This window comes from Corapipo altera, unplaced genomic scaffold, assembly GCF_003945725.1.
Source record: "Corapipo altera isolate COAL_440 unplaced genomic scaffold, ASM394572v1 0, whole genome shotgun sequence".
Classification (NCBI taxonomy): Eukaryota; Metazoa; Chordata; class Aves; order Passeriformes; family Pipridae; genus Corapipo; species Corapipo altera.
In genome coordinates this window covers 1,442,728-1,464,407 of record NW_020884872.1, presented here as the reverse complement: position 1 = coordinate 1,464,407, position 21,680 = coordinate 1,442,728, and the positions used below count along the sequence as shown (strand labels likewise).

The window sequence follows — 21,680 nt, the reverse complement described above, 5'->3', positions numbered from 1 at the left end:
TTGTGGTTCCAAATGTTGTGGTTCCAACGTTGTGGCTCCACCATTTGTGTTCCAACCCTGTGGTTTCAGTGCCTGCTGGAGGAGGACACTGCTTGGGGACGTCATTTCAACCAGAAACCAGGAGCAGACCTGGAAAATAACAACCCAAATCTGTCATTTATTAATAGAGGAGACCCAGCAGGTCCTTCTCCAGGTAATTTGACTGGAAGAACAAGGAAGCCCAGATTCCTTTCTTTCCTAGAAATGTCATTTTCTGGGCTGACAACTGGGATTTTTCCCATTTCCCCTCTTTTTATTTTTATTTTATTGTTACTATTTCTCTTGTAGAAGTTAAAAAAAAATACTATTTTTATGTGGTTCATGAAATCCCTACCACAGATTGTCACAAATTTTCTGTTTGTGTCCTATTATTAAAAAATACATATATATTCTAAAATATGTATTTTATATTTAAAATATATCTAAAATATAATATATAACATATATTTATGCATAAATATATATTTATATAAAACATATAATATATTTTTATATATTTTGTATTTAATATATAAAATTTGTAATATATGATTTATATTTATAAGGAAATATATGTTTTTATAAATATATAATATAGTATAATGTATAACATATTTATATTTACATATAAATATATATTTATAGAAAAAGATATAATACATTTTTATATATTTTATATTGAATAGATAATATTTTATACTGAATAGATAAAATGTATAATGTATAATTTATATTTATATGGAAATATATGTTTATATAAATTATAATATAATATCATGTAAAAGATATATTTATATTTACATATACATAGATCTTTATAGAAATAGATATACATTTTTATGTATTTTATACTTAATAGATAAAATTTATAATATATATTTATATTTATCTGGAAATGTATGCTTATATAAATTTATAATATAATATATAACATATATTTATATTTGTATATAAATATGTATTTATAGAAAAATATCTAATATATTTTATGTGTTTTATATTTAATACATAAAATTTATAATTTATAATATATATATTTATCTGAAAATATATGTTTATATAAATATAGCATATAACATATTTTTATATTTACATATAAATAGATACTTATAGAAAAACATAGAATACATTTTTATATATTTTTTATTTAATAGATAAAATTTATAATATTTATTTACATTTATCTGGAAGTATATGTTTATACAAATCCATAATATAATATATAACATATATTTATATTTGTATATAAATATACATTTATAGAAAAATATCTAATATATTTTATGTGTTTTATATTTAACATTTATAATTTATAATATATATTTATATTTATCTGGAAGTATATGTTTATACAAATCCATAATATAATATATAACATATATTTATATTTGTATATAAATATACATTTATAGAAAAATATCTAATATATTTTATGTGGTTTATATTTAACATTTATAATTTATAATATATATTTATATTTATCTGGAAGTATATGTTTATACAAATATATAATACAATATATAACATATTTATAGATAAATATATATTTATAGAAAAATATATTTTATGTATTTTATATTTACCAGATAAAATTTATAACATATAATATATATTTATATCTATATATGTTTATATAAGCATATATTTTATTTTTATATATTATAATATATGAATTATAATTATTTATATTTACAGTAAAAAATATAACAATTATTATATTATTTAAAAATCTCTAAAAATTAATATATATTAAAAAAATGTGAGTCATTCCATCCCATTTGTGCAACCTTCAGATTTCCCAGTTGGGAAGGAGCAAAGAGAACCTCAAACCCCAGCTGGCTCTGGTGGAAATGCTGCACCTGGAGGGTCTGAAGATACTTCAAAAATCAGCTGAGGTTCTTTGCAACTCGAACATGGGAACCCCTTGACCCCCCTGGAGCTGGGACAGCTCTGCTTTAGTGGAGATTATTTGCCAGGGAATTTTCCTTAAACTGCACAAAATTCATTTTTAATTGTGCCTGTGCTGTGATTATTTTCCCTTTGTGGGGGAATCACATTTCGTCGAATATTTCCTTACTCTTTGTGGCGTTTTTAAAGACCTGTGCCTAAAAAAAAGTGTTTATTTTTGTAATTTTTTTTTTAATGGCTTCATTTTCCACAAGACTCCTCTATTTTCGAAATAAACGGAATCGAAGCAGGAAAGGTGTTCTGGGGAGTGATGGAATTTAAGGGGAAAAAAAGCAACAAGTGGAAACTGTGAAGTGTTCGAGCTCAGCTGCACTTTCAGCCTTTCCTTGGTACCTCGTGGACAAGAACGTTGTTCACAGAATCCCACAACGGTTTGGGTTGGAAAAGATCTTAAACATCATCTTGTTCCAACCCCCTGCCGTGGGCAGGGACACCTTCCACCAACCCAGGTTGCTCCAAGTTTATCCAGCCTGGCCTTGGACACTTCCAGGGATCCAGGGGCAGCCACAGCTTCTCTGGGAATTCTATCCCAGCCCCTCCCCACCCTCACGGGGAAGAATTCCTTCCCAATATCCCATCTAACCCTGCCCTCTGTCAATTGGAAGCCATTCCCCTTTGTCCTGTCGCTCCAGGCCCTTGGAAATACTCCCTCTCCATCTTATTTTTGGCTCCCTCAGGTCCTGGAAGGATGACAGTGTGTGGTTACTTGACATCTTGAAGAAGAGGGCAGAGGGAAAGGGTTGGGAGAGGGAACCAAAGTCCTTTCTGGAGCTGGAAGCTCATTTCTTACAGCTTTTGGGCCAACTTGCTTTCAGATTTGCCTAAACTGTGGTTTGAACCCCTGCCAGCCACGAGATTTTATACTCCAGTCAGTCCCAGTGGGTTTAGATTGGATATCAGGAAATATTTCACAGGAAGGGATGGAAAACACTGGAATGGGCTGCCCAGGGAATTGTTGGAGCCCCCATCCCTGGAAGTGTTGGAGAGCACTTGAGGCATTTGAGGACGTGGTTTAACGGTGAACGTGGTTGTGCTGGTTGATGGTTGGACTTGATGAGCTTAAAGGTCTTTTCCAACCTTAATAATTCTGAAGCACTTCCTGGGATGAGATGACTCTGGATTTGGGAATACTGTACCAGTGTCACTGTAGGGAATTCTTACCAGCTTCCCTAAAGGTCCTTCTGTGCCACTGACTTTGGCTGCAGGGCTGAGACCTGACCCTGTGACTGTTTGACCTCTTGCTTTCTTTCAATAAAACCTTTTTCATTCCTCACACCAGATGTGTTTCCAACTTTACAATTTTATAACGAGAGTTAAAGAAGATAAGGATGTTTGGTTGGTTTATTTTCCTTTTTTTTCTTTTTTTTTTTTCCCCCTGGAGATGGTTATTTTAAGAACAGCTCCCGTACGACGTGTCCTGCGAGGTGAATACGAGTCTGACAGGAGTTTATTTGCTTTGGGGTTCAGCTGCAGGCTCCACATTTCTACCAGGTGGTTTGAAGATAGGCTCTGCTCCTGGAACTCCCACACACCCTCCAGGGAGTGCAGGAAGAGGGTCTGGCAGTGCAGGAAAGCAGGCAGAGCACAGCAATTTATATATTTATATATTTATACCTAGTCAGCAAAAGCTTAACTTCTTTTTTGACTCAAACCCAAACTATGTGCCAGACAGGGCATCCTAAGCTGAGGTGGCTGAGGAAGCAGCAGCGCTGGGAGTGCTCTCCAGCTCTCTGACAGGACACTAAATCAGGATTTCCAGGAGTGAAAATCCTCCCTCTTAGTGTCTTGTTTAGTCAGAGCCCCTTTGAGCTGCTTTGCTGTAGTGGTTTGTCTCTCTGTGAGTCTGAGAAGGGATTTAGCTGGGATTTTAGTGTGGAAATCGTGCTTTATTTCCCTCTTTGCATCAATCCCCTTTCAGATTGGGTGTGCAAAGCTCAGAAGCAGGAGGAATAAATCCCATTTTCTGCCCAGTAGTGATACAAACCTGGTCTAGACCACGGCAGGGAGTTAAAATCTTTTCCAGCTTGTGCAGTGTGACTCAAAAGGGCATGGAGGGGCTGGAGGGTGTCCAGGGAAGGGCACAGAGCTGGGAAAGGGTCTGGAGAACATGTCCTGTGAGGAGCAGCTGAGGGAGCTGGGGGGGTTTATCTGGAGAAGAGGAGGCTCAGGGGGGACCTCATTGCTCTCCCCAACTCCCTGACAGGAGGGGGCAGGGAGGGGGGGTCGGGCTCTGCTGCCATGTCCTGAGGGAAAGGAGGAGAGGGAATGGCCTCAAACTGCACCAGGGCAGGGTCAGGTTGGAGATTAGAAAAAAAAAGTTCCCTACAAGAGTGGTCAGGCCTTGGAATAAGTGTCCCAGGCAGGTGGTGGAGTCCCTGTGTCTGGAAATATTCTAGAGGTGTCCGGATGTGACATTTGGGGACATCACCAAAAATTAACAGCTTTTCTTCATGTAATCTTGTCATATTCTGGCCAACCTCTTGATGGCAGATGTGGCAGGAGGTTTTGAAATGCTGAGGAGCCCACAGCGGTGGTTTTAAGCAGTTTTTTAAGGAGGAGAGGAAATGGCCTTAAATTGTGCCAGAGCAGGTTCAGATCAGAGATTAGGAAAAAAACTTTCCCTGCAGGAGTGGTCAGGCATTGGAATTAGTTGCCCAGGAAGGTGGTGGAGTCCCTGTGCCTGGGAGTGTTCCTTAGGTGTCTGGATGTGTCCCTTGGGGCCATGGATTGGGGGTGATCGTGGTGGTGCTGGGGTGGAACTGGATGATCCTGGAGGTCTCTCCCAACCTTGATTCTGTGACTCCAAGAGGGATGAAGTGGGAATGATTCCGTGGCTGCACTGGAGACACTGGGTTTGGGCAGGGTAGTAAGAGACACTTGATCTGTGATTGGAGCACGAGGCAGAAGTAGCACAGCTTATTTCTTCGTTTGTTTTTTTTGAAGGAGGGAGTTGATTTAGTGCAGTCTGAAGTCACTGAAAAATGATAAACACAAACCCTCACGACAATATCTTTCCCCTGTCAATTTATGTAAATCCAGCCTGGATTTTCTTTGATCTCCTCAGAGAGTGGCTCCTAATTTACAGTTTTCTTCAGCTGTAATGTGTGGAGATCATCCATCATTGCTAAGTGCCTTTGGGCCTGTCTGTTTTGGGACAAGATGAGGGAGTATCAACTCTCATACTCGGATAATTAAAGCTTTTAAGTACACTCTGAGAACATTTCCGAGATGGCATTTGCAAAGGAAGAGCTTTTAAAATGATTTTGCTTGGGGTATAGAGCCCCTCCCTGCCTAGACAGTAAAGAAAACCCCTTTAAAAGTGCCCCCCCTTGGGCAGAATTTGAAGTGTTTGGTGGACTCAGCAAATCTGGGACTTGAGTGGTGGAGGTGATGAACTCCAGGGCAGAGGGACATTGTCCCAGCAGAACTTTATGGGTTTTTTTAGACAATCACAGGAAAAGGTTACCCAGGGAAGCTGTGGCTACCCCTGGATCCCTGGAAGTGTCCAAGGCCAAGCTGGATGGGGCTTGGAGTAACCTGGGCTAGTGGAAGGTGTCCCTGCCCATGGCAGGGGGTGGCACTGGGCTTTAAGGTCCCTTCCAACCCAACCCATTCTGGGATTCTGTGAATGGAAAGAAAAAAATCACATTTCCATCTCACTCCCCTGGATGTTCTAGTGGATACCTGTAATTCCAGAACTCAGGAAAGCTCTGCAGTGAGGTGTGTTCGGGGGAAAAGCAAAGATAATTAATCCCAAGCTAATTGTGTGTAACTAATGCAATCTCTGAGCTGTCCACTAGATGATGCAGCTGCACTGCAGAGAAGAAGGATTTACGGTATATCCACATCCAGTTATAACCCTATTTACTGGATTATATTTTTTGTAGTAAAAAGTATTGTCTTCAATGACACACAACGATTGGATTTTGATAAATGGTTGAAAATTCCATTTTCTTTCTGCTGGTTTCAAGTGGAACTTGGAGCTTTCTAGTCTTTTATCTTCTCTCAATTTTATTGTATTTTAGCTCGGTTGGAATTGCTCCTCTCTCAGCTTGAATCATGTCATTCCTCCTTGAGCCTGTCACTCAAGACAGAATTAATAGTTCAAATTTTGCTGCTTTGGGCTGGATGATCTTGAAGGTCTTGATGATTCTGTGAACTTTAATGGTTTAGTTACTGGGGTTGCAGTGGAGAATTCTCTGTTCGTGTGTTTTATTTCTTCAGAATTCGGAGCCAGATGAATCTTTTGCACAGATCCCTCTCAATAACATCCTTTGATGGTTGAACTTGCATTGAAATATTTCCTCTGGCTGGGGTGATTTTGGAGAAGAGAAGCTTTGGGGTGACCTGATTGTGGCCTTGCAGGACCTGGGGGAGGTACAAGAAAGATGGGGAGAGACTATTTTCAAGGGATGGAGGGACAGGACAAGGGGGAATGGCTTCAAAGTGACAGAGAGCAGGATTAGATGGGATATTGGGAAGGAATTCTTCCCTGTGAGGGTAGGGAGGGGCTGGGATAGAATTCCCAGAGCAGCTGTGGCTGCCCCTGGATCCCTGCAAGTGTCCAAGGCCAGGTTGGATAAACTTGGAGCAACCTGGGCTGATGGAAGGTGTCCCTGCCCATGGCAGGGGGTTGGAACTGGATGATCTCTGAGGTTCCTTCCAACCCAAACCATTCTGTGCTGCCAGAGCTGGGCTGCACAACTTGTCAAATGGGCACTGCAGCCCTGGCACATCCATCCAACAGGCTCTGGATGTGCTATTTTGGTCTCTCCCTCCCTCTGGAGCTGCTCTGGAAGGAGCTGGCGGTGGCAGTTTGGTTCTTTTGACCCTTGGCAGTCACTGCTGGGAGGACAGAGGGACACTCAGCATGAGCCTGGTGCCATCCCTGTCTGTACCACCCTGCCCGGGCTGGCATCCAGAGCCTGCATGTCTGTCCATGAGGAGCCAGCAAGAAATTACCAGGGAATTTATGTCTCCTTCCCTTGGGATGAACTTGGCATGGACAGAAGTGCTCAGAGTGGGTGGGTTGGCCTGGATGTTGGACAGAGCCCAGGATGGACCATGCAGTCCTAGGGGGACTCACGTGCTCCAAACTGTCCCTGGCTGGTACTTGGATGCTGGGCTGGCCGTTCCCTGGCTCTGGAGTGGGAAAACACTGTGTAGGTCATGGGAGAATCCTAAAGGCCTGCTGGGAGAGCAGTGGGGATGGGAGCTGGAGTGGGAGGGTGGAGTGGTGCCCCCAGAGAGGGGCTGTTTTGTGCAATAATGAAGGTGAGAGAGCATTTGGAAGCCTCAGGCAGGTTGCTGTGTGTGTCTGTGTGTGCCACAGCCAGGGCTATCCCAACTTGAGCAGAGCAGGGATATTTGGGTTCCTTGGCATTTTTTTGGCAGTGATGGACCCTTTTGGTTGTGCTGGTCCATCTGGGTGTCTCACTGTTCCACTCACAGATAGAGATGGGCATGGATCCCTCTGTGTTTCCAGGTGGGAAACCTCTCATTTCCCACGCCAAGCTTCTGGTCTATCAGTGTATCACAGGATCCCAGAATGGTTTGGGGTGGAAGGGACCTTACAGACCATCTAGTCCAACCCCTGCCACTGGTAGGGAACCTTCAACTAGAAAAATCAGTTGATCTCATGTCTATTTTATGCTGATTTAATTCCACTTGGCTCCAACAAAGCCTTTGACACCTTGCCTTTGACATGTGACCTCAGGGCTTCATTAGGCAAATTTTAGTCCAAAACTGACAGAGATCACTTAATTTTTTTTTTTTTTTCTGGGAAAGAACAAAATTTATTTCAGTGACAGGGATTTACTACGGCCTGGGAGGAGGATCAGAGAGTGGCACTCCTCTTCCAACGTGCTGTTGGGGCTGGAAGCACCAGGGTGTAGGAGGCTGAACTTGGGGAAAGCTGAGAGTGTGTCTTGAGGTATCCCAAAATCCCAGAATCACTGAGGTTGGAAAAAGCCTCCCAGACCACCAAGTCCAAGTTGTTACAAATCCCCACCCTGTTCCCCAGCCCAGAGCACTGAGTGCCACGGCCAGGCCTTCCTGGGACACCTCCAGGGATGGGCACTCCAAACCTCCCTGGGCAGCCCCTGCCAAGGCCTCACCACCCTTTCCAGCAAGAAATCCCTCCTGATATCCAACCTGAGCCTCCCCTGGCACAACCTGAGGTCATTTCCTCTCCTCCTGTCCCTTGTTCCCCGGGAGAAGAGGCCCCATCCCTGGAAGTGTCCAAGGCCAGGTTGGATGGGGCTTGGAGCAGCTGGAAGGTGTCCCTGCCTATGGCAGGGGGTGGAACGAGATCTTTAAGGTCCCTTCCAACCCAAACCATCCTGGAATTCTGTCATTTAATGAATGTGTACCAGGCAATGGATCTGCCCTGGGCACAGACTGCCATGTCACCTCTACATTCTTACCCACCTGGGCCTTATAAATAAAGCCAAATATGCCCCAAAAAGCCACCACATTCACACTCCTTGAGTTTGTCCTGGTTTATTCTTCCCTGAGAATAATCAGGAAGCCTGAAGTCTGAAGGAATATCCTGCTGAAGTTTTGAGCTCTAACACCAAAAGTAGGTGGAACCTCATAGCACAGCCTTGATTAATTTTTACTAACATGTTTTTTGAAATTCTCGTGATAATAACCCGATGGGTTAAACATTCCTAATTTCAAAATAAAATGGTTTTGCCAAAGTAAACATGCAGAGAACTGGGAAATAAAGAAACCCCAGCCCGTTGCAAAATGAACCAGCATGAAAAATGTCCTTAATGTCCCCAAGTTCTCTGGAGTGTCCCCCACCCCGCTCTCCCCACTGCTTCAGGATGAAAGTAAGATTTGAATGGAAGTCAAAAACACGATGCAACTGCTGAATGTCAGGCAGGGGGGAAATGGGAGCGTTCCTGGGGTAATTTAGAAAACAGCTGCTGCAGTACTGGGTTAGTTAGAAAAAGATGCTGCTCCCCTTGGGAGGAAGAGACAAATTTCTGGTAACTTGGTGTCCTGGGGGCAACAGGCAACACGGCTGTGATGCTGTGAGAGCCCAGACAGGCAGCAGACATCACCATACAAGGACCTGGAGCAAATCCTCCTGACAGCTGAGGTGGTAAATGTAGAGCTAAATGGATCACAACTCTCTGTTTGAAAGGAGGGAAGGTCAAAAGAGGACTAAGAGTAGGTTATTTAAATCATTCTTTAAATACCTCTTCCAGTCCTAGAGCTTGAGCTGGTTTTACCTGTCTCAAAGCTCTCCACGACTAATAAATGTTGTGAAAATATGGAATATGCTGGTTGTTACTGGTTGCAGGCTGCAGCTGATACATAAATCAAGCTCTGCTGACAGAAAGCTCCACCGTCCACCCACTTTGCCCTCTGACCACTTCAATATTAGGGAATCATCCCCTCCATTAGTGCACTTATATTGAGAAGAATGATGTGCAATGGGGGGTCCCAGCAGCTCCTTTGTTTATAGCCAGGAACCATCCGAGTTCTTAAAACAACACGAAAACCCAGCTCCTGTCAAACAAACCTCCCCTCCGCGCTCGGATTCGTCCCCGGCAGGAAGCTCAGGTCCTGCCTCGTGGGCGCAGAACTTACAGTCACTCCAGAGGGGGGAGAAAAAAAAAGGAACCCTTTCATCGTGTTGGGGTTTTCTTCGCTGTTTTGTTTCACTTAAGACATCACTCAGGAGCAAATGGGGTCTGTCAGGAGTAATTGGCAAGCGCCGGGGGCGGTTTATTCGGGGCCGGCTGGATGGAAAGTCTCAGGGCGGTTTTGTCTCGCGCCGAAAAGAAAATATCGCATTTGATCTTTTTATGATTCTTGCAGACATGATGTATGTCTGCATTCCTCGGCCTGAGGAATTCTTGGTGTTCGGGTTTCGTTGCCTTTAAGTGACAGGAAGTAACACTTCACCCTTATTTTTGCAGTATTGTCTGAGAATTAACCACAACATAATGGTAATGTACATTTTTTTTTTTATGCTTCACAGGGGTTTTGCTTTTATTAGCCATTTCTTGTGGTTTTGCTTGTTGGCGCGTTTCAGATCCTCCCAGTGATAACTCTGGCTATTGTGTTTCATCTGTGCTTGGATTCAAACACGAATTTCTTCTGAAGCCTTCTTGCTAAATTGTGGGCCCCTCAAAGATTCCCTTCCAAGAAATCAGCTTTGCCCTGATGGAGTTGTGCAAATGTGTTGTTGCTCTTGTCACCTCTGACCCTCAGTTTTTTGGTCATCGAGACAAAGGACAGATAATTTTACATTAACATCATGGTTGGTGACGCAGAGCCGGAGTAGAATCATGGAATCATGGAATGGTTTGGGTTGGAAGGGACATTAAAGATCATCTAATTCAAATCCCCTGCCATGGGCAGGGACATCTTCCACTAGCCCAGGTTGCTCCAAGCCCTGTCCAACCTGGCCTTGGACACTTGCAGGGATCCAGGGGCAGCCACAGCTCCCCTGGGAATTCTATCCCAGCCCCTCCCCACCCTCACAGGAAGAATTCCTTCCCAATATCGCGTCTAACCCAACTCTCTGGCAGTGGGAAGCCATTCCCCCATTCCTGTCACTCCATCCCTTGTCAAAAGTCCCTCTCTTGAATCCCCTTTAGGCCCTTGAATGGGCTTTAAGGTCTCCCTGGAGCCTTCTCCTCTCCAGGCTTTGGAGAATCTTCCTAATGCCTTCCTAGTGCCACATAAAACCCAATACCAGGGAGTGAATAATAAGTCCCAGAGCCCCTGATAGCCTCAAAAACTGCTTAAAGCCACCACTCTGGGCTCCTCAGCCTTTCGAGACCTCCTGCCACATCTGCCATCACAAGGTCAGCCAGAATATGACAAGATTACATGAAGAAAAATTGTTAATTTTTGGTGATGTCCCCGGGTGTCACATCCAGGCACCTCTAGAATATTTCCAGACACAGGGACTCCACCACCTCCCTGGGACACTTATTCCAAGGCCTGACCATTCCTGCAGGGAAAAATGGTTTCTAATCCCTGATCTGAACCTGCCCTGGTGCAATTTAAGGCCATTTCCTCTCCTCCTTTCCCTCGGGACGTGGCAGAAGAACCCAACTCCCACCTCAGCAGATCTGGCAGATCCAGACCAGAGGGAATGGGGGGGTTGTTACTTTTGCTGCCTGTGGAATAACTCGGTGCAATAACACACTTAGTGCAGAATTCAGTGAGAAAGAAACACCATTTTTTGGGGGGCAGCCTGTGGCTTGAGCTACTCAGCCACATCTGCTGTTACTCTGTTGATTGTCACTTTTCCACATTTCCCAAATTAATGCCACATCAGAGATCCCCGAGCCAACAGCACAATTAGTTAACAAAGCCATATGGGATCATGAGCAAAATGAAAGACAAGCTGTGACAAGTCTCTTCTATCCCCAAAAGCTTTGTGGGCCTTGTTTAATTATCATCCCCGAGCAGTTGCTGTTGTCTTCTTGTAAATCTTGTGTGCAAGTGTTCAGGAGTGTTTTGCTTTATTTTTGTCACCAATCAGCAGAACATTAAATGCATAAAGAGCCCTTCCTTCTTCTCCCCTCTTTTAGCATGTGGAGCTGAGGGCTGGGTGGTGGGTGTGAGAAACCAGCAGGTTTTGGCAAAAAAGTGCCAGTTGAATGTTTTCAGCAGGAGGAGAGAGTGTGGTGCCAGACCCCACAAAACAGCAGTGCCTCAGGTCACTGGTGTTTGACCTCCTGTAGGATGTGTGCAGGGCTGTGTGGTCAGGGAAGAGAAAAGAGGAGCCACAGAGGGTCACTGAGGTGTTAGAGCATCCAGCAGATCCCAGAGTCACTGAGGTTGGAAAAGCCCTCCCAGCCCATGGATCCCCCCTGTGCCCCATCCCCACCTTGTCCCCCAGACCAGAGCACTGAGTGCCATGGCCAGGCCTTCCTGGGACACCTCCAGGGCTGGGCACTCCAAACCTCCCTGGGCAGCCCCTGCCAAGGCCTCACCACCCTTTCCAGCAACAAATTCCTCCTCCTGTCCAACCTGAGCCTCCCCTGGCACAGCTGGAGGTCGTTCCCTCTCCTCCTGTCCCTTCTTCCCTGGGAGTAGAGCCCCACCCCCCCGGCTCCCCCCTCCTGTCAGGGGGTTGCAGAGCCAGAAGGTCCCCCCTGAGCCTCCTTTTCTCCAGGCTGAGCCCCCCCCAGCTCCCTCAGCCCCTCCTGCTGCTCCAGCCCCTTCCCAGCTCCGTTCCCTTCCCTGCACACGCTCCAGCCCCTCCATGTCTCTCTTCCATGAGGCTCCAGACCTGGACACAGCCCTGGAGGTCCCTCAGCAGTGCCAGCACAGGGGACAATCCCTGCCCTGGGATGTGACCACACTATCCCTGATCCAAACCAGGTTCCATTGGCCTCTTGTCCCCCTAGGCACACCCAGGCTCGTGTCCAACCTCTGTCACCAGCACCCCCAGGGCCTTTCCTGATCCTTTCCAGCCCCTCTGTCCCAGTCTGGAGCTGCAGGGGGTTGGTGTCACCCAAGGGCAGGACCCGGCCCTCGGCCTGGTTGAACCTCCCACAATTGATCTCATCCCATCAATCCAACCTGTCCCCAACCTTCTCAGATGCTCTGACCGTATTTCAGCCTGTTCTTCAGGAATGGATTCATTCCACTACATGTTTGTTCTTCACTTGAGGCACTTCGAAGTCACTGGGATATTTAATTTGGGAATTTCACTGGCTGCAGGATGCTGGTGTTACCTTGTGATGGTTGGATTATGGTGTGTGAAAATACTGCTTCAGTGCTCAGCTGGAGTCAAAAATGAATGAACAGAGCATTTTTTGTCCCATGTATAATTCATACCTCCTTTTAGACAGGAATAAGATAGCATAGCCTTATACAATAAAATGCAATAATATAAATAATATAACACACTCTACTTTGGGCATCACTTCTTGAATCCAGCAAAAGTAAGACAAGCAGAGCCAGCAGAAGTAAAGAGGAGAGCAGAGACTGAAATGATCCCTGCAGGAAATAAGTTTAACCATAGTAATTTTCCCGAGTTTGGGAAAATGGAAAAATGGGGTAGCAAAGGGTCATGATGGGCGACTATAAAATCCTAAATAGCATGGGGAAGGCAGATAGGGAAGGACTAAATACTCTTTCTCAAAGCACAAGCAGCAGGGGGTGCCTGGTGGGATCATAAAGCACAAAACAAAAGGGAAAATCTTTTCACAGTCGTGCGTAGTCAGTTTGTTGAGCTCATTCCCTCAAGATTGTCCTGGAGGCCAAAAGGAGAAATGGTTTCCAAGAGGGTCGAGACAAAGACAGAGCCAATGGTCTGGATGCAAACTGGAACAAGACCATCATGTTTGTTCTCTGTCTTGTGCTTTTCCCTGGAGGATCTGTCCTGGCTGCTGGAGGTTGGGAGGAGTTGTCTCAGCTCCCACAAGGAATTGCCATTTCTTCCTATGTTGTTCTATTCAGAAGCTGCCAGATAGTTGCCTCACCCATGGTTCTTTCATGCTCACTCTCTTCTGGTTCTATGACCACAGAAGATGTCTCATAGGCTTGTAAGCCACGAATTGGGCACAGAAGGTGAGTTCTACTTCCTAAATGGATAGAATCGTGGAATGGTTTGGATTGGAAAGGACCTTGAAGAACATTCAGTTCCAACCCCCTACCATGGGCAGGGACACCTTCCACCAGCCCAGGTTGTTCCAAGCCCCGTCCAACCTGGCCTTGGACTCTTCCAGGGATCCAGGAGCAGCCACAGCTTCTCTGGGAATTCTATCCCAGCCCCTCACCACCCTCGCAGAGAATTGCACTGTACAAGTGCCCTGTGTCTTCTCTAACTGTCTAACTTTGTGACTTAAGGACAGGCTTAACAAATCTTCAGCATCTTTATTATTTAAATCCTAAGGAGCCTTTCTTTGGCAAATCATTTCTGGGTGGCAGATTTGATTTAGTCACTATAAGCTTTTAAGTGAAAAGCACCATAACAGCGTCCTGCTCCTTTAACTGTGCACAATTTAAAATTCTATAGTGTTCGAAAGAAAAATATCACCTGTTTGGTGGGTTTCAGTGGCACTTCAGCACCTCAGGACCATGAACATCCAGCTCAAAACAAAATGGTGTTTTATTTCTGCCTCATAATTCCCCTCCACGTGTGGCTCAGTGTGTCTCCGACAAATTTTTACTTAAATAATTTAAAATTATTAAAAGCAGCAAAGGCTAAGGAATAGTCAGTTTAAAATTCTTGGTGTGCACGGTTTGGACTCGGTGCTTGGCCACTTATCTGCAGCCAGGAACATTTTTAAGAAGCTCTTGTGAGGCTTGCAGGAAATACATACAAGCTTTAAATGTCGGGTCTCGGGGGAGCAGAGAAAAATGCGCAATTGTTTTTGGGTTTGGACTTGTGTGATTGTGCTGATGACGTGAATGATGGTCTGTGCTCTTTATTTCTGCTCTTTCCAGGATGCTTTTGCAATGAGAGGCTTCTCTGAAATAAGATTCTCCTGTTCAGGGAGTTGTTTTAAGGCGAAAGCAAATAATCGAATCTGGGGATGGAACTGGGGTGTTGATGGGAAGGAAGATGGGGTTGAAGAGGGAAGAGGAATCAGAAAAGCTGATTTTGCCTCAGTCTGCCACTTTGTACCTTTTACCTGTGTTTTTTTCTGGTTGTGAGAACTGGAGTAGAACCACTACAGGAATCAGAGAATATGCTGAGTTGGAAGGGACCCATCAGGATTATTGAGTCCAGCTCCTGGCCCTACGCAGGATACCCCAAGAATCACACCACACTTTGGCTGTAGGGACAGCAGATCCCAGAATCATAGAATCACCAAGGTTGGAAGAGTCATAGAATCCCAGAATGGTTTGGGTTGGAAGGGACCACAAAGATAATCCAGTTCCAACCCCCTGCCATGGGCAGGGACACCTTCCACCAGCCCAGGTTGCTCCAAGCCCCATCCAACCTGGCCTTGGACACTTCCAGGGATGGGAAGTCCACAACTTCTCTGGGCAACCTAATTAGGAACTTCAGGAAGATAATTTTTGTTTGCTTCTTAATTTTGAGAAGCCTTCCAGCAGTTTTTTTTCAGCCCTCAGAATTCAGCACAAAAGAATCTCAACCCATGAATGATCCCAGAATCATCAAGGCTGGCAGAGACCTTCAGGATCATCCAGTGCCACCCTCACCCAGCACCACCACAATCACCCCAAATCCATGTCCTCAAGGGCCACATCCAGACACCTCTGGAACACTTCCAGAGGCAGTGACTCCACCACCTCCCTGGACAACTTATTCCAATGTATTTTGGGGAGGAAATAAAGCAGTTTCAACCCCTGTTGTGGTGCAGAGATTACTCTGCTGAGTGTTCAGCAGTGGGGTGTGAACCACAGCATTAAACTGTTTGCTTTCATAAAATATACATGGTGCAGGAGGGGTCACAGCAGATATTTGCTTATCTTTCAGCTTGTTTGAAGACCAAACCACAGCCATGTTGGGATAAAACAACTGAGGTTAGATAGTGCTGTTAACTCCTCTCCCAGCTCACCACGAAAACCTCAGTGCTGATACACTCGTACAAAGTGTACAGACCAGCAGAGGAATGAAAAAGAGCAGTGAGTGGTGTGAGGGAGCTGCAAATCTGGGCTGGAACACAGTGAGAGTGGTGCCAGAGACTTTCCAAGTGTGGTCACGCTCCCAGGGGGATGTATCTCCTCGGAAAAACACACCAGCTGGGGTTTTTCAAAGGTGTGCCCAAAGAAAATGAACGTGTGTCAAGGGCCTGGTTGCCTTAGGCAGCTTTGAGAATCCAAAGCAGAGGTGACATCATGGCTGATTCTTCCAATTTACCTACAGTGCCAAGGAAATGTCTTAAAGACAAGAGTTTTACAGCTTTTTTCCTGTAATAATATTTTTTTATGATGCTTCTGACTGATTTATAGAGAACTTTATCAAGGAAACCAGACATGGGATATGTGTTGTGGCAGCTCCTGCAGGCTTACCTGCTCTACTCCAGGATGCCAGTCAGTTCCTAGATATTGAAAATATTAATGATTTCATGGAGTTGTAGAATGGAAGGTGTGGACTCCCCATCCCTGGAAGTGTCCAAGATCAAGTTGGACAGGGCTTGGAGCAATCTGGGCTAGTGGAAGGTGTCCCTGCCCATGGCAGGGGGTGGGACTGGATGAACTTTAAGGTGCCTTACAATTGAAACTATTCTTTGGTTCCATGATTCTGTGATTCTATATAAAAAGCTTATCAATATGTATATGGGTAACTCCTTCAGTTTATACAATGGACATGAAAAAAGTGTATCCTAAGAAGGACAAGGGAGCTGGGGAAGGGTCTGGAGAACATGTCCTGTGAGGAGCAGCTGAGGGAGCTGGGGGGGTTTTTCTGGAGAAGAGGAGGCTCAGGGGGGACCTCATTGCTCTCCCCAACTCCCTGACAGGAGGGGGCAGGGAGGGGGGGTCGGACTCTGCTGCCATGTCCCGAGGGAAAGGAGGAGAGGAAATGGCGTCAAACTGCACCAGGGCAGGGTCAGATCAGGGATTAGAAACAATTTTTCCCTGCAGGAGTGGTCAGGCCTTGGAATAAGTGTCCCAGGGAGGTGGTGGAGTCCCTGTGTGTGGGAGTGTTCCAGAGGTGTCTGCATGTGGCCCTTGAGGACATGGATTTGGGGTGATTGTGGTGGTGCTGGGTGAGGGTGGCACTGGATGACCCTGAAGGTCTCTTCCAGCCCTGGTGATTCTGGTACTCCTAAATTCTGCAAGGGCTCTGTTGCCATTTCCTGAGGAGTTTGTTCTTTCTGTGAGGAGAAGACACTGTGTTTTTGGAGTAGCACGGACTTTGGGACCTCAAAACAGGAACTTCTTCGAGCTGAGCTGAAAAAAATTCAAACCCTAACTAACTCCTGAAGTAGTAGCAACCAGTCATGTGGCCCACCCAGTGGTTAATGCCCCCAGAGTACCCCTCTGAACATGAGTGTCAGGATGAGGATAAGCCACTCTGGCAAGTGGCCTCTTCCCGTGCCGAGCTTTCCATCTGTTTCCACTCTCTCTGAAGGGATGTGGGCAGCACTCCTCCTGAATATTTGAAGATAACAGCACACTTCTGCTCTGAGGAGAAAGAACTCCTTGGTGATAAGATCTGTGATGACATCTCGTGGTTTCCTGCAGCGTGCTGCACAGGGAAGAGCTGCCACCCCGGTTGATGGAGAGCTCGCTGGATGTGACATCCCCATGGCCTCCTCCTTCCCAGTGCATCCCAGTGCATCCCAGTGCATCCCCAGGCAGGGAATCTGACCAGGACCACACCTACAGTGGTGTTGAGCTGAGGTTGCAAAGGGGCAGCAAGGTTTTTGTCTGAACAGGAGATGCTGAGCTGGATGAGAGAGCAGGTCTCTGGCTCATCAGAATGAGGGTCAATGTTGTGTTTACAAGTAAGATTGTCCTGGGAAAATCACACATGATCACAGAATCATCAAGGCTGGAGAGACCTCCAGGATCATCCAGTCCCAACATCACCCAGCACCACCAGAATCACTCCTAAACTGTGTCCCCCAAGGCCACGTCCAGAGGCTGAGGAGATGCAGAAGATCATTTTTACAGACTCCAGGAGAATTATTTGTGGGGTAGGAGTGAGTGAGTCGAGTTCTAAACACCCAGCCCAAACAAAACTCGAGCAGAGTAGCAGCAGCTCTCCTCCTTAACCCTTAACCCTGCCACTTGTTTGCCCCATGAGCTGCTTGAGGTAATTCTTTATCATGTTTTGTATTGCAGCAGGTACAGAAAATTCGGATGACGCAAAAGGGAGGGTGTGTTTGTCTTGGAAAGAGCTGAGGTAAATACCACGTTTAACATCACAGTGAAAATAAACTAAAAAAAAAAGGTGCACTGCCCTTTTAAGTGAAGAGCACTGTTGCCAAAATATGGCTGTGAATTCCCTGAAAGGTTAGAGTGAGGTGTGAGTTGGGCTCTTCTTCCATTTCCCAAGTGAAAGCATGAAAGGAAATGGCCTGAAGTTGTGACAGAGGAGGTTCAGATCAGATATTAGGAAAAATATTTTCCATGTCAGAGTGGTCAGGCCTTGGAATAAGTGTCCCAGGGAGGTGGTGGGGTCCCTGTGTCTGGGAGTGTCCCAGAGGTGTCTGGATGTGTCCCCTGGGGACATGGATTCGGGGCGATTGTGGTGGTGCTGGGTGAGGGTGGCACTGGATGATCCTGGAGGTCTTTTCCAACCTCGGTGATTCCGGGATTTTGGGATCCCCAACCCACTGCTGAGGATTTCAAACCTGGGCACACGAAAGGGTTCGAAGGAGTAGAGTCTCCTTTGGGGTTGGGGTTCACACTCTTGCTCTGGAAGACCTGAGGTTCGAAGCAGAGGAAGAAACCAGCCAGGTTTACCCTCCCTTAGTCGGCAAGGAGTTGTGGCAGCTCAGGAACAAAAGCTGGGAGCACAAAAGCCAGACCTGCTCTGCAAATCCGGCACAGGTGGCTGGAAATAATACTGGGCAAATACCCCCAGTCCCTGCTGAAAGTCCCTTTGTAGGAACATTTGCTGTGGGTGGTTCACACAGCTTGGCAAACAACCTGCCCTGGGACAAAAGAAAAAGGCTTCCCAGGAGCCATTGGGCACTAACGAACCTCCCGGATAAAGTTATCGCCGGAACTTTTCCTGCCCTTGTGAACTTTAACTCCCTTCTCCGTTTCCATCTCCTGCTTGAGGAACTTCAGCCTTCACAGGTGAGGAAGTTTTTGGCCAGCAGACCCATTGGAGACCCCTCAAATATGATTGCCCTTGTCCCCCAAAGTGCAAATTGAGAGGGAAGAAGAGTCCAGTTGACCAGGTGTCTGTTGAGCTCCCTGATTCTTCTCCAGGGATGTGGCTAAACTTTTAATATTTTAATATATTATATCTCAATTTCCCTCTGTAAAAACTGGAAAACTCCTCTGTGTTGTCCCCTGAGGAGTGTAGAATTACCCATAGGCAGATAGATATGTACTGTGGATACATATTTCTGTAGGTAGGTGGATTTTATTCAAATAGAGAGTTCACATTTTTGAAAAAAAAAATTTTAAATAAAAAATAATTAATATTTAATGACATGGTCTATTGGGTGGGCCGGGGAAAGATTTCTGTAATGAGAAAATGTGGCCTTCAGACCCTCCAGGGATGGGTGGGTGAGAGAGGGAATTCCTTCCTTAGAGAATGAATTACCTGTTGCATTTTTCAATAAAAGTGGGGCCACAGCCTATTTTTTAGATAATTGTTACTTTCCCTGTTCAAGGTCAGCCTTGAGTGACCAGGTCTGGGGGTTTGCTGTGGGCCTGTCCAACCTGTAAAACGCCTAAAAATGTTTAATTCTTAGAATCATGGTTTGGGTTGGAAGGGACCTTAAAGATCATCTTGTTCCACCCCCTGCCATGGGCAGGGACACCTTCCACTAGCTCAGATTGCTCCAACCCCCATCCAACCTGGCCTTGGACACTCCCAGGGATGGAGAGTTCACAGCCTCTCTGGGCAACTTAAGATCTTCAGGAAGAGAATTGTTTGCTCCTTGATTTTGAGAAGCTTTCCAGCGATTTTTTTTTAGCCCTCAGAGTTCAGCACAGAAGACTCTCCACCCCTGAATAATCCCAGAACCATCAAGGCTGGCAGAGACCTCCAGGATCATCCAGTGCCACCCCAGCACCACCACAATCACCCCAAATCCATGTCCCCAGGGGCCACATGCAGACACCTCTGGAACACTCCCAGACACAGGGACTCCACCACCTCCCTGGGACACTTATTCCAAGGCCTGACCACTCCTGCAGGGAAAACATTTTTCCTGACATCCAATCTGACCCTCCCTGATTCCGTGGCCTCTTCAGGACAAACAAAGCCCAGGAAGACGACCCGAAATTCTTTTTAGTAAAGACACAACAGATGTTTCAGAACATTTCAAGCTGATAAACATCTCATCCTGCCCTTTGAAGGTGCCTCCTGGACCACAGGGAAGGTGCCATCCATGCTCTGGGTGCCTCCTGCTCCCAGCAGCACCACGCAGGGATATTCCCACAGGATGTTCTTGCCTTTGCAATGACTTTATTACTCGTCTGCCAACCAGCCAGAGCTCTGCGCTCACAGATGTGAAAAGCAAGGGGGTTTTAATAGGATAAATACAGCTCCTCTGGGGATAATTCCAGCCCCGTCGGCTCGAGCAGAGAGATGCTCTTGCTCCTGTTTTTAGAGGAAGAAAAACAGGCTCCTCAAGCCTCTTCCCCCAAAGCACTTGGGACCACAGGGCTCTTCTCCTCTAACTGATTAATATTTAAAGGTTCTTTTGAGAACATAATCACAGAAGCAAAAGCAGAGCTCCAAACACAGTGTATCTCATTTCTGTGAAGAGTTTCCCACTTGGTTCCAGTCTGGGATAAGCCCCAAGAACTTCAGGATCTCCACAGGGTCCCAGGAAGTTGTTGATCATCCCTGCACTCCTTAGTGGAATAAAACCCCACCAACAGAGCAAGAAACAATTCTAACTCCACAGAATTGTGATTTTTTCCCCCCCCCCAATTTAATTACTAATAATACACCGTATAGCTTTAATTTATTGATTGATTAGAGGTCAGGAGTTTGTACTTAGCATTGATATTTATATCAGTTAGGAAAGCCCTAGAACCTGATAGTTTATCTTTCTCTCTCAGCATTGTACCTCTGGGACTGCTGGAAAAGCTCACCCTGATAAACCTTCCCCATAAAAGAAACCTCCCAGGAGCTCTCAGGTGGGGAGCAGTGGGATTTTTGAGACACCTGCTAGTGGATGGTCCCTTTTCTTTGGAGGTCAGCTGTGCATAGCCTTTTCTGCCCCATCAGCTTTTCGTAGAAAATCACATGCTGATCATTGTCATGAAGTAAGTTTTTCTATGGAAATCATTACCTGATCTCACTGTTTGGAGATAAAAAGAGATAATTTTTTCCTGGAGAAAAGGAGGCTCAGGGGGGACCTTCTGGCTCTGCAACCCCCTGACAGGAGGGGGGAGCCAGGGGGGGGTTGGGCTCTGCTCCCAGGGAACAAGGGACAGGAGGAGAGGGAACGGCTTCCAGCTGTGCCAGGGGAGGTGCAGGTTGGACAGGAGGAGGAATTTCCTGCTGGAAAGGGTGGTGAGGCCTTGGCAGGGGCTGCCCAGGTAGGTTTGGAGTGCCCATCCCTGGAGGTGTCCCAAGGAAGGCCTGGCCGTGGCACTCAGTGCTCTGGGCTGGGGGACAAGGTGGGGATGGGGCACAGGGGGGGCTGGATGACCTTGGAGACCTTTTCCAAGCTCAGTGAGCCTGTGAATTCTGTGAGTTCTGTTTTTCTGATGCTTTTTGCTCCTGTTGGCTGACCCCCAGCAGCCCCCCCGTGCGAAGGGGGCCGTGTTTGCCGCGGTCACTCCGAAGCCGTCGCGACAAACCCAGAGCCATTTGTTGCCTCAGCAGAGGAAATCAGAGCCCAGCTCTGCAGTCCCCACTGTCCCTCCTCCCTGACCCCACTCCAAAGCTTGGCTGTAGGTGGGGTTTGTGCCATTGCTTTGTTCCCAAAGTCCTATTTGAGCCCTATTTGCCCAGCTGGTGTCAGCTCAGGGCTCTGTTTGAATTGCTCTGGAGAAAGATTTGCCTGAAAGGTTTGCATATTCCAAGAAACCACAATGATTAAGTACACACAAAAGAAAGCATTATGATGAATAATCAGGACATAATCAAT

The 21,680-nt window shown here is 46.0% G+C and overlaps 1 protein-coding gene and 1 long non-coding RNA gene across 7 annotated transcripts in view; both read left to right on the top strand.

Moving 5' to 3' along the window:
* SETD4 (SET domain containing 4) overlaps positions 1 to 2,213 on the top strand; it is a 12,299-nt gene extending 10,086 nt beyond the window's left edge. For all 5 annotated transcript variants that reach the window (XM_027634633.1, XM_027634653.1, XM_027634642.1 and 2 more), the window contains 2 exons: positions 70 to 193; positions 1,812 to 2,213. In XM_027634633.1, coding sequence (XP_027490434.1) covers positions 70 to 193; positions 1,812 to 1,946 — 259 coding nt within the window. In that variant the 3' untranslated portion in view covers positions 1,947 to 2,213. The remainder of the gene's footprint in view (positions 1 to 69; positions 194 to 1,811) is intronic.
* A 6,474-nt stretch (positions 2,214 to 8,687) lies between these two features.
* LOC113950505 lies at positions 8,688 to 20,935 on the top strand. 2 transcript variants are annotated; one of them, XR_003528760.1, is made up of 4 exons: positions 8,688 to 8,822; positions 9,820 to 9,950; positions 17,734 to 17,794; positions 20,644 to 20,935. It is a non-coding gene; the product is annotated as an uncharacterized LOC113950505 (long non-coding RNA). The 2 variants fall into 2 exon arrangements; XR_003528761.1 differs by lacking the exon at positions 17,734 to 17,794.
* The last annotated feature ends 745 nt before the right edge of the window (positions 20,936 to 21,680 follow it).